This window comes from Corvus moneduloides, chromosome 3 (genome assembly GCF_009650955.1).
Source record: "Corvus moneduloides isolate bCorMon1 chromosome 3, bCorMon1.pri, whole genome shotgun sequence".
Classification (NCBI taxonomy): Eukaryota; Metazoa; Chordata; class Aves; order Passeriformes; family Corvidae; genus Corvus; species Corvus moneduloides.
Window position 1 is genome coordinate 85,852,669 of NC_045478.1, and position 12,861 is coordinate 85,865,529.

At 38.0% G+C, this 12,861-nt stretch overlaps 2 protein-coding genes across 7 annotated transcripts in view; both read right to left on the minus strand.

The window, feature by feature from the left end:
- Positions 1-12,861, minus strand: part of FEZ2 (fasciculation and elongation protein zeta 2) — a 28,251-nt gene that overhangs the window by 10,657 nt on the left and 4,733 nt on the right. For 2 of the 3 annotated variants that reach the window (XM_032102588.1, XM_032102586.1), the window contains exons 3-6: positions 12,526-12,642; positions 10,978-11,122; positions 8,054-8,322; positions 5,229-5,309 (exon numbers count right to left, since the gene is read on the minus strand). In XM_032102588.1, coding sequence (XP_031958479.1) covers positions 5,229-5,309; positions 8,054-8,322; positions 10,978-11,122; positions 12,526-12,642 — 612 coding nt within the window. The remainder of the gene's footprint in view (positions 1-5,228; positions 5,310-8,053; positions 8,323-10,977; positions 11,123-12,525; positions 12,643-12,861) is intronic. The other variant, XM_032102589.1, reaches the window with a different exon arrangement.
- Positions 7-5,222, minus strand: LOC116441061. 4 transcript variants are annotated; one of them, XM_032102590.1, is made up of 2 exons: positions 2,053-5,222; positions 7-1,922 (listed from the first exon to the last, which is right to left on the minus strand). In XM_032102590.1, the coding sequence occupies exon 2, from the start codon at positions 1,840-1,842 to the stop codon at positions 826-828; it is 1,017 nt and encodes a 338-aa protein (XP_031958481.1). In that variant the 5' UTR covers positions 1,843-1,922; positions 2,053-5,222; the 3' UTR covers positions 7-825. The 4 variants fall into 4 exon arrangements, with proteins under 4 accessions (XP_031958481.1, XP_031958482.1, XP_031958483.1 ...); XM_032102591.1 differs by having other exon boundaries at positions 7-1,850; positions 2,025-5,222; XM_032102592.1 differs by lacking the exon at positions 2,053-5,222 and adding an exon at positions 1,938-2,023 and having other exon boundaries at positions 7-1,821.

Below are 12,861 nucleotides of genomic sequence, written 5' to 3' on the forward strand. Positions count from 1 at the left end.
CTGTCAAACGAAAAACAGAGTTACTTGGCAGTTCTTTCATGCAACATTGTTGCTTGCATTTTGTTTTGTAAAAATTGTATCAATTGAAATTGCTAGCCATAAATAATCATTTTTCAGAATAGATTAAGATTTTACCTCTCCTATCTCAGAGCTTTTATCACAGAAACCAAAAAAACCATGGTTTTTTCCAAATTATGTGGCCGCCAGAAGTCATGCAGCTAACTGTCCTCTCTGCAGAGAAAATTATGCTGCCCCACAGTTAGGTGAAAATGAAAACAGATGGCTTTCACCTTCTGCTGCTATACACTTCCAACCAAAAAAAGAACAAGGCAAGCCTAACGAAACTTAATACCCCAGAATTTGGAATTTGATCTAAATTATCAGTTTTAACAGTTACGTGTTCTAACAGATTGTTTCAAACCAACTCCTTTTTAATTCTATTTACTGAAATCTTTAATTCTTGTCTGCTTTAAAAAAAAACCCACAAAAAATTTCTTAAATCTTTCAAGATTTTCATACCTGAAGTGCAACTAAGATTAATTTTCAAATTCTTGATGTAACCCTGTTGGTCTTTCATTACACGCATTTTAGGCAACATCTTACTTTGCAGCCTATATGAATGCATATTCTCCTTAAAGAGGCCAGAATTTCAAAAGTACTAAAATAGCTGGGATTTTTCACAATGGAAAAGCTTCCCAGAATTTCCCTCAAGTCAATTTTTAAGAATTAAACAGGAACTTTATTCTGGGTTAACAGCTACAAGGCAGTAGGCAAAGTAACCCTCAATGTCTCATTCGGCTCAACATGCTCGTAGCTCTCCAAGCATCAAGCAGCAAACACATTACAAACAAGGTACAAGGTCTCCTCCTCTCCTGGTAACAGCCCTTCAGTGAGAGTCACGTGTAACTCAGCCTCTGGTGGAGAGCTGCACTTCACACAAGGAGACCGAGGGCTGCCACACGCAGCTATAACCACTGCTGTGTAACCACTGCCGTGTAACCACTGCCGTGTAACCAACTGCCGTGGAACCACCGCCGTGGAACCACCGCCGTGGAACCACCGCCGTGTAACCAACTGCCGTGGAACCACCGCCGTGGAACCAACTGCCGTGGAACCACCGCTGTGGAACCACCGCCGTGTAACCAACTGCCGTGGAACCACCGCCGTGGAACCACCGCCGTGGAACCACCGCTGTGGAACCACCGCCGTGTAACGACTGCCGTGTAACCACTGCCGTGTAACCACTGCCGTGTAACCACTGCCGTGTAACCAACTGCCCTGTAACGACTGCCGTGTAACGACTGCCGTGTAACCACTGCCGTGGAACCACTGCCGTGTAACCAACTGCCATGTAACGACTGCCCTGTAACGACTGCCGTGTAACCACTGCCGTGTAACCACTGCCGTGGAACCACTGCCGTGGAACCACCGCCGTGGAACCAACCGCCGTGGAACCACCGCCATGTAACCACTGCCGTGGAACCACTGCCGTGGAACCACCGCTGTGTAACCAACTGCCCTGTAACGACTGCCGTGTAACCACCGCCGTGTAACCAACTGCCGTGTAACCAACCGCCGTGTAACCACCGCCGTGTAACCAACTGCCGTGTAACCAACCGCCGTGTAACCACCGCCGTGTAACCAACTGCCGTGTAACCAACTGCCGTGTAACCACCTGCCGTGTAACCAACTGCCGTGTAACCACTGCCGTGTAACCACCGCCGTGTAACCAACCGCCGTGTAACCAACCGCCATGTAACCACCTGCCGTGGAACCAATCGCCATGGAACCACTGCCATGTAACCACTGCCGTGTAACCAACTGTCGTGTAACCACCGCCATGTAACCACCTGCTGTGGAACCAACCGCCGTGGAACCACCGCCGTGTAACGACTGCCGTGGAACCACCGCCGTGGAACCACCTGCCGTGGAACCACTGCCGTGGAACCACCGCCGTGGAACCAACCGCCGTGGAACCACCGCCGTGGAACCACCGCCGTGGAACCACCTCCTGTGGAACCAACTGCCGTGGAACCACCGCCGTGCAACCACTGCTGTGTTTGCAGCACGATCACGCACCTCACACCCAACCACACAATCTGCCTAAAAGCCAAACAGACCCAGTTCAGTGGCACTTAACCACTTGTACAGGTGGTCCTGACACCTCCCCAAGACTTTCTGCAAACACGGGGTGCTTTTCTCCCTCCCTTTTCTTCTGGCATTTTCTCATGTCCACTCAGCACAGCAGAGGAAAGCATACAATGCTTCTTAGGAAACAATCAATTTTCAATTTCTTTTCCAGGATATGTAACCAACAAGTGTCACCAGAGAACTGTGCTCTTAATAAAATTATCACAATCAATAGCTAGATATAAGGCTGCTGAATCTGCCAATGGCAGAGATGAAATTGGATCTACTAACACAGAAATCAGATTTCTGGCTGTCTTTTCCAGCCTTCAGAACTAAGTGGCATTCTACCCTTTACCTGGACAATAAAATACCAGGATATTTCACTGCACCAAATACCAACTAAGCCTATTTCCCTTCTTCTGTAAACTTCACTTTCCATTTTTCCTCTCTAATAATAGCAATTAAAAACAAAAAAAGGAATTTCTTAGTTTCCAGAAATACTTTCCTTCTTCTCATCCTTTGCAGCTGTAACAATCAGTCTCTGTAACAGCACTATAAAAATTCATTTCCTGAACCGCTGTGTGAAGGATAATGTATTATGAAAAGAAAGAAGGAGTGACTGAAGTGTAGCTTACTGACATGACCAAGTGTTACATCTGCTGTGACCTCTAAATTTTTGAAGCAGATTTGTGATATGATAAAGCAGCAATTCCCACTGCAATTTTTCATCACCTATGAAGAGTGTTTGCTATGCCTGAAAACCAAAATGAAGATGACTGTCTTGAAGATTCTTCCAGAAATATGATCACAGGAAGAGCTACCAACATTTCAATGTCTTTTTTTTTTTTTTTTGACTGCATTATCAGATAGGAACAGGGAGTTCCCACTGGCAGTTTCTCTTTAAGTGTTGAAAATCCCTAAAGTAATTTTCACTTACACCTCAAACACATGCACAGAAAAAAGGACTAAGATTTTAAAAAGGAAAGTACCCACTATAAGATGGTAGTAGAAGGTGGTAAATATAATAAATAAAATTTTAAAATAGAAAAGAGTTCTGAAATAACTGTACAAACTTGTCATAAACTTTTTTACGTTGTAACCTTATGTGTTGGAACTTCTGGCTTTCAAGGTACACAAAAAATTGTCTGTCCTTGCATTGTTTTTTACTACAATTCCAGATTTCTAACTCTTCCCTGATAGCAGAAAACACCTGAATTTATAATGACAAACACCTGAGTTTATAATGACACCCTGAAAAAAATCACTCAAACTAATATTGTGAGAGCAGCATTAAGGAACTGAATATCTGATACTTGTTTAATTTTGCAACTTGTTGCAATAAGAAGATTACACCAGTATTTCAAAAGCAGGGCCAGGGTTTGGTAACGCGACAAAAACCCCTAATCAAACAAAAAACTCCCAAACAGAAAACAAATGCCATAGAAAAATGGATTTCCAGGAATAAATCAGAACAGAGCTGGTATCTTTTCTACCTTTCTACCCCATATTTAATTTTAAGTTCATGTTAATTCCATGATTTGCTTTAAGATAAAGAAAGGGAAAGAAATCCCCATAACCATAAGGATACAGAAAAAGATAAATCAGGAGAATAGTATGATCGGCATGAAGAATAACATTAGTAAATTAACTCAAAAAATGACTGCAAAAGTGATTCAATCAGTGTTATTTTTAACATATGATTATGCTACTTATGTCTACATAGGAGACAGTGAAAGTCTTTTAACCAAAAATATGATGGAGTGGCATAGTTAAATAAGGTCACTTTATGAAAATATATGCTATTTAAAATAGCTAAAGATACAGTTATAAAAAGCTGTAATTTGTGGTAAGATAGCAAAGAAAAAAAAAACCAGCACACAGGTACAGCTTTACTAGTACTGTGATAATGCAGAGTGATAAAAACTCTTGTTAGGTAAGTTCTGTGCATGTGTTCAAGATCCCCAAAGTTGAGGAAAAACAAATAGCTGAATAATGTATTAATAAAATCTCATACATATACCTTGCCTGAGGAAGTGGGCAAGTCTTTGATTTCCAGCCTCATGATTGCAGAATGACTTGAGAGAAGTTGTTTCACCTCCCAAACTTCTCTGCAGGATACAACATTCATCTTCCAGACAAAAGCCTAATCAGCCTTGACTTCTAAACTGCCAGCCAATTTATTGCCTCAATGGACTTCTCACCGGAGGAAAAAAATAACTCTAATGGACTCCTCTGACAAAAGTGCATAAACTAAATAGTGGGTACACGTTAAATAATGTGAAATACCAGTATTTTGTAAAGTGAGCCAGAAGACTAAACAACAGTGTAAGCATTAGGAGTTCACTAAAATTCAAAATGCAGTTAATAAAATACATACATACAGATCTGAAACAGCAGGCAAGTTATTACTTTGAAATAAGGCATAAGAACCTTGCTTCCAAGGTACATACAACATCTACATGATGCCCACTGAAGCTGGCTCTCTGCTTTACATTTCAATATTTAAACAGCCAATGAAAAGACACAGACTTGACTATAGCTCATGTATTTTATATTGGTAATCTGCATTGCACACATTCGGCTGCTTTTAAAATCATGCAGTTTTTCAAAGGCAAAAGACAATACGGTCTACACATTTTCCAGGTGCTACTCTGTTTTTAGATGTATCGGCTCTGAACATTCGAAGAAAAAAGAAAACAAAACCTTTTTTCATTATGCAAGTTTCTAATGCTGAAGGGGGAAACACTGCATCTAACCTGATACACATTCTTTAACTAGTTATTAGATTTTTATAGACATGCAATGTATCTAAAGCATGCATTATGCTAAAACAGACTTTTAGTTTGGCGTAACAAACATGGGTTATCAGCTCAGTGCATCAGGGTATCAAGTCTTGACTCTCTTGAGCTGTTGAGGAGAGAAAGAGACTGTAAACTGATCACAATTCCGAGGTAGGGAAGGAGCACAGATTCCAGCATTTTGTCCTGGTTTTTCCTGTCTCAGCATTTATCTTCAACTACTGTCAGTTTTCAAGATCTCAGCTCCTACCAAAAGTGCAGGCAAAGAATGAGAAAAAAAGGGAGAAGATAGCCCAGCACCTGTTTCTCTCCACTCGAGTTTCCAAACGTGTGGCGGAAGCCATTCTGTATGACATTTGAGATCCCTTCCATGCTGAAGCGCTAAAAGTAGTGAAAACATAGCAGAAAGAAAAAAAAGGGACAGAGAAAAGTTCAGAAGACTATTAATCAGTATTTATCAAGACGATGAAAGACAAATGGCAAAGACAAGCTCCAAGATGTATTTCAGCACATTTCTATTTCTTCACTCATCTACTTAATTTTTTTAATTAAAAAGCAAACCTTATAATGGCAGTTAAGCAGTACTTCTACACCAAAATTTATTTAAACAAAACCTTCACACTGCAGACCTGATAATCAAAACTTGCCTTTTACAGCTGTTTCATTTAGAAGTGTAAAAAAATAGCATTTTTCAAAGTTCAGCTCCCAGTAAAATCCCCTCTAACATTTGTGTTTGAACAATGTATGTTTAGAGACACTACTGACAAGAATTTTTCAGATTTTAAGCACATACTAGAAACACTGTTCAGAGGTAGTCATTTTCAGCTCCACCTCTTAAAAACTTTTTATGCTTTCATGCTTCCTTTTCCACAATTGAAGGAACAATTAGTATTCCCCATTTTCTGTATTATGATAAAATATACACAATCAGTTAGTAACACACCCATATTGATTTCAAGCTCCATTACATGGAATCCAAGTCAAGAAAAAGCAGCATATAATCCAACTACACATTTTTTCCTTGAACTTTGTAATCCTTTGTGCTTGCTGGAGAAGTAAGAAAAAAATCAAAATCAAAACAGTTTTGATGTTTAGCATGCAATATAAAATGAGCAAGTGACAAGAACATAAAATGAAACAGCCAAGCTGCTGACACAGGGCAGTATGGGGACCACACCTCAGCACGTTTATCTGAATGTATTTATTTATGTGAGGGGAATAAAACATGCTGGAATACAGTATTCATTTGCTTTCTAAAGCACACAAGGTCAGTAAAGACATAAATTTTGCCAAAGCCATCTTAACTCTTTTAAGATATCCTATTTAAAGGAACTGGTATCTTCAAGCCCTGACTATTTTTATCTGCTCCCCCGTTTCCCCTTGTGAGAGAGGTAAAAGTTTAGAAGTCTAAGAAACTGATTTACCCAAAGACTGTATCAAGGACAAAAAAATTAGAATACCTATTTTTTTTTTTTTTTATATTCAGTTATAGTATCTACAGGAGAATTCATTTTCTTAAGAGTATGAAAACTCTACTTCCAATCTTTGTATTTAAATGAGACGTCATTTTAGTTAACAAAATGACCAACTAATACATTATTTATGAACAGAAACTCTGACTTCACAAAGCTACTAGAACATACTATCTGCATGTTCACATTCTCAGCACTTTTAAAAAAAAAAGAAAGAAGAAAAAAAGGGTGCTGAAGAAAGGAACCTTGCACCTCTTTGTGTGAAAGGGCTCTCAAATCTGTCCTTGGTGACAGTGAAATCTATTTTCAAAGGAATCACACACATGCAGCTACAGTCTCACTTGTGAGCTAATCTGTTCAATCCCTCTCAGAAAGCAACGTGACACACCTGTATCTTGAAGTGACCAAATGTCTTATACTGGGAACATGTAAGTTATACCTGAAAGCATCATTCAAGTTTCTAAACTTTAACCTAACCAGAATAGCTTATGAATCACTAGACTCAAGTTTCAAAACAAAGTAGTTATTTTTCTTTCTAGGTAAACATCCCTTTTTAGTTTCCCATGACTGAGAAGCAAAAAGAAACTACTGACTGTGCTCTTGTAAAGGGACAACAATTTTGTATGGTTTTCCAGATATGTAATTTCTTAAAGTTCCACTAAAACTTAGCTACACACAGAAACATCTCTCATTTGACAGATGAGATCAGAACCCTATTTGGGTTATATCACAGGTATCTTATGCTTGTAAGTTTAGAAATAAATCCTGAAGTATTAATATTTAATTATAAATGTTTATTCCTTACATTTGAAAAGCAAACCCCAAAACCTTCTGATGTCCAACTGAAGCATTCTTTCTGGGACTTAGCCAAGATCTACAAAACTACATTTTCTGCATCCCATAAGAGGCACAAAGAAATTTAAACATTAATATCTCACTTAAGTAATTTTAAATTATACTAGACAGATAACAAAGAAAAAATTGCTTTGACAAGCTAATAACCTAATTTATTTTGTGCTCAGACTCCTCTTATTCAACTCTACTTGAAAGACATTTTTCCTTTTGTTGCTATGTTCTGTAAAGAATAAAACAAATTATCTCCTCCCTGAACACATGCACTACACTTTGACCTCCTCCCCGTCTCTTGTTGAATGTAGTAACTCTGCCACAGGTTAGGAGATCCAGGGTCAGACACTTACTTTTTTCCAGGGTAAGACACTCACTTTTTTCCTACCTGAGAATGAGCATGATCAATAAATATCTGTGCAACTACAGCAACAATAATACTGAATTTCCTGCAAGACTAACACATACTAAAATTCACACACTGAAACCAAACAGATAAATGAATTTGCCTACTGATAATAGAAGAGAGAGCAGTACGTCCAAAGACAGTATTTTTTGCAAGAAAGGTATGCTAGTTCCAGGCTGATTTGCAAACAGTTAAAAAGTCTTTTCTGAATATGAGAAGAGTAAAATATATAGCCCTTTGAAAAAAAATTCTCAATAGGAAAAGCTTAAGCCTTGTTTGTGAATGAAGGCATCGAAGCAGGAGTACCGGGTATCTTAATATAATCTAGGACTACTTCTTCCCATAGGGGAAAAAAACCCCCCAAAATTTAAATGTATAAAGACTTATAAAAATTTTCTTACTGTTCCAGGCATATGACCTCTTTCTTGTTTGCCATTCTGAGGACTACCATTTTTCAGCTTCTTTTTCTTCTTCGCTGTTTCTTTGTGTTCTCGCTGTTTGTTTTGTACTTCGATGAGGACAGAAATGAAGCTGTTTTTCACTTCCTTCTCAAACTCCAACTCATCTCGTAGAGCCAACTGCTGTACCAGTTCTTCAGAATAATCCTTAATAGCAGTCTCAATTTCTTCTAGCAGTTCATTTAATTCAGCAACAGACAATCTTTTTACTCCTACAAATAGTTAATATAAAAAGTAGTATGTCAAGATTTTAAGCATGAGAAAATTTGTGGGAATTACAAAAAAAAGTACTCTGAAATTTTTCAAAACAAAAAATTCAGTTCTAAAACCACACAGAACAAAACAATATTCTGAAAGGAATAAACACATCTCAGAGATTACAAGATTAGCAACAAAAAGATGGTTAAACTTTCTTCTTACTTCTGAGAAATCTGAGATAACCTGCAAATATGAAGAGTGTGCTGGTCGTTTATGCTGGAAACTGAAGTAAGTGCTAAACTTCTAACACAATTATTAACTGTTACTTTCCTCTGCACACACCGTTTAAAGTAAAAGGCTTTCATATATTCTGAACTATTGGGTGATGTGTTACAGAGAGTGCAATCACAACCAAGAAAATGTTCTGAGGCTTGCTTGGGTTAAAAGTGGGCATATCTTTGAGGACTGCTTTCTGTTCCAGTTTAAGTCTGACACACCTAGGAAGCTGTTAAGTCCCAGCAGTTGCTGTGTCAAAGAACATAATCTTATTTGGCACCTGAGAAACAGCTAGTCCTAATTACACTGACGGGTACAATCTGTTTAAGGACACTGCATAGATGCTTGCAATTATTTAGTTTCATTGAATCAGTCTAGTAAATACTGTGTCTACAAGAATTCTTGTAAGGCAAAGCACCTACAGACAACTGTTAAAAACTACAAATAAGGCCACAAACTAGAAAAAAGTGTAGCTCTTAGAAGCATCAAAGGTAGCAAGTGAAATGGGAATTTTTTCTCTTAAATTACAGCGGGGAAAATTGATTGGAGAAAGCTCCTTGTCACTTACTTAACTAAAGAGAAGGCAATGAAACCTGTTAAGACCATTCTCCATCAAGGAGCCACAGTTTTCAAGGTAGCTTAGGTCTTAAACTCTGTTCAAACACTGTAACAGTACTGAGAGAGAGCACCTGTGACTCCCAACACTTAAGAACCAGCTTCACAGCCTAAGAAACAATTGCTCCAAAAACATGGGTGCAGGTTACCCAAGTGCAGTCCTGACTGATGACAGATCAGTTGTCATTATCGACGTCTTCAAAGGGCTACATAGGAAATACTCAGCTAATACAGCTGAGTGAAGACAGAGGAATTCAAATATAGAAGACTACATGCACTGAAACTTAAGACAGTAGGCTGAAGAACTCACTTGTGTAACCAGAGCTTTATTTTTGGACTGCCTTAATATGTGTCTTTTCCTACTCAAGAAAAAAGTAAATACAAGTGATTTCCTGCTCTGAATTCTAAATGAATGAGCATCTCTGATCTATCCTATAAAAGCCAGACAGTTTCTAGGAAAAATGTGTAAAAATTTCAGAGATGCAGACAAATTCTGAAGCACCTTCACACACTAAAAATAGGTAGCAAGAGCTCTTAATAAAATAGTGACCTGAAAGACATGAAAGCTGATTCTGAGAAACTGGCGAAGCGAAGTTAAATTATCTGCCAAAGTAACTCCAGCCATTATTTAGTTGGGACTGACCTTTAAACCATAAAGATGCAACAGATGGACTCCTGAGGCAAAGCAAAATAAATATGATATGAAATACTAAGCAAGCTTGATTAGCTCCAAACCTAAAGACATATGGAACTGTCAAAAAAGCAGGAAGCCCTGCTGAACACAATACATTTTGCTTTCACATTCCTCAAATTTATGTGTTGAGACAGTTAAGAGACCATTTTCATGGTTGGAATCCCTTCCATAAATCTGAAATGTTGCAGAAACTCTAAGTCATGCCACGAGAGGTCAGCCAGTTTTCTGAATCTTCTACAGAGTTTGTATTGTTGACCCAAACTACAGGAAAGAAAGCACCAAACTTTTTAAGAGGAACCACAGTAGAAAGATCATCTGTCAAACATTCTTAGTGACCCTACTACCTTCTAGAATTTGTGCTGACAAATGCACAGATTAAACAAAATTTTCCATCATGAAACTGATTACTCATAGGTTTTTTTCATACAATTCAACCTACTACAATTAAATTATTAATGTATTTTCTCCTGTGTTTTTGTATAGGGAAGCACAGATGATTTCATTTGAGTAGAAGATACAAGGGGTATTTTTAAGCTTTCTGAAGAGGAATGGAAGGGGAGGACTGAAAAATATGCATGGTCCTTGTGGCAGAAAAAATAAATGGTTGCCTTATTTTTGTGTTACTGTCCATCGAGATATGTTGCAATGACTGAAACTGTACCAAACGTACGGTAAAGCTTTATTTACTGCATAGCTTTCAAGAGCTTTAGCTGATCCTACATAGTGTACTGGCATCAAGAAAACGTCACACTTTACAGAAAATAACGAAGTTTAATAAAAAATGACCAACTTATCATTTTACCCATGAAGGAATCTCATTCCACTGTATCAACTGCAGAGTATTTGCTTTAAATTGAAATTCTAAAAAGTTTTATTTTCGTTCTTAGTCGTATGAAAGCTGACAAAGGTAAGTCCTCTATTTACGTTCTAAATCTAGGCTATTCTGTCAGGACATTTTGAAAATATTTTCGAATGCAGATATTTTGTAAGAAGGACTTGGTATGAATCAAACACATGGCAAACTTACCCTTTAAACTGTTTTCAGTAAACATAAGAGCAAAAATACTAAATAAATATCACTTACTCTCTTCATAGCTGTTGTTTGTACTGGATCTCTTGAGAGTCTGAATTTCCTGGGAAAGTATAGAGAGCCGATCTGACTGGGTGGGAGTTTCATCATCTTCTGGATCAGGCGATTCCTGCATCATTTCCTCTATTTCTTCAATCACCTTTGAGAAATGAAAACCCTTATGAAAACCCTCCTGCATGAAGAGTAACAGCCTGCAGTTTGAAGCAAGGCTGGATGAAATTAGCACCAAGACTGGATGGAAGAGGCTCAATAAAATCATACTGACATTTCCTCCCCATCCTTGCTCTCTGAGAATAACCACACCTTGTAACGGTAAATTGGTGATGGCGTAACAAGCAGTGTGTTGAAATGATAGGGTTATTTCTATATGAAGGTACCCATGATTCTGCTTAAGAGAACTGAATTGAAGAGTGAGCTGGAGTATCTTTCCTGAGTATTCAGTTGAAGGAAGACACAACAACAAAAATCAATTACCTCCCCCACCCCCTATTTCACCACACTTCTCTATGTAAAACAAACAACCCTCCCTCCTCCAACAAAAAAAACCAACAAAATGAAAACAAACAAACAAACAACCCAAAGAAAACCTCTCAAAAAAACCTCAATAAACCCAAAAAGCCCCTCCGAACAGCCTGAAAATCTATTGTGCTCAGGAGAAGTTTTATGAACTGATCCACCATAATCTGAAGCTGACTTGCATCCCTGGGCATAAGACCTGAGCCAGACATAAAGTATGATAGCAGAAATTTTGTGCACAGATAGCCTACTTTACATCTCATAAATGAACACATTTCTACAGGCTAAATTATTACCTAGACATCTGAATAAATAACACATCAACTTTTAGAAGTTTAAAGGCTGAGATCCAACTCACAGTAAAAAAGAGCCGAGGCAGTTCAAGCAATCCTGTCTTCCATACTATTAACAACCATGTTCGTCAGAGTTCACAGGTAACCATTTATGCAACAACAAAATAGATTATTGTGTTTGCTTACTAAAGCAGGATCTTAACAGACCTGACTCTCATAAACCTTACCCAGAAGAGCAATTTTCCAGATAACTGAAGTAAACCCATGGATTTGATGCCTTTGGATACCAAGTAATTTGAAAGCTTAGCAGCAGAAACACTGATCTGCTTTAATGTTGGGCAAAAACTTCGAAGAATTCTTGCTAACAACAATGCCCCGTGAAGTTATGAACTGCCATACAGTCCTGCTGGAAAACCACAAACTATCATACCACTGAGATTCTGAAAATATTTTTGCTTTTTAACACAAATATTTAATTTAGTAGCATTCCTGACTAATTCATGGTAAGAAATACAGAAAGAATTCAAAGACCCTGAACTACCAACCTCACCTGAGGTATTGAAACACTTTTCAAATCTGAATGCCATAATGACATCTCACACATTCTTAAAACCCTAAACAAAGAACAACCAGGAAGCTTAGCTACAGTGAAGAGCAAGAACAACAACAAAAAAGAGCAACAAACTAAAAGAACATTCTACACTGACAACATTGTCTTTGCTGAACACTTTACCTGCTCTGCTGTGAAGAGTGGTTCTTCATTGATGCAGGAAACAATGATAGAATGCATATCCAACTGTTCTCTCAGCTCTTCATCATCTGACAGGTCGAGGTTCAAGTTGTCATTTACCTAAAAAGCATGAAAAGGTATATTTATATAAATATATATACAACCCTAATGTAGGTGTATAAAATGCATGTACATGTACAAAAAACAAAAGGGGAACTAATATTGAATTTTAAGAATGAAACTGAATCTTGGCCCATAATAATGGAATCAATAATTCTTTCTGTCAAATAGCCTGGAAAACGAAATCAAAATTGCAACTGGACAAAGTTAAAATAGCTG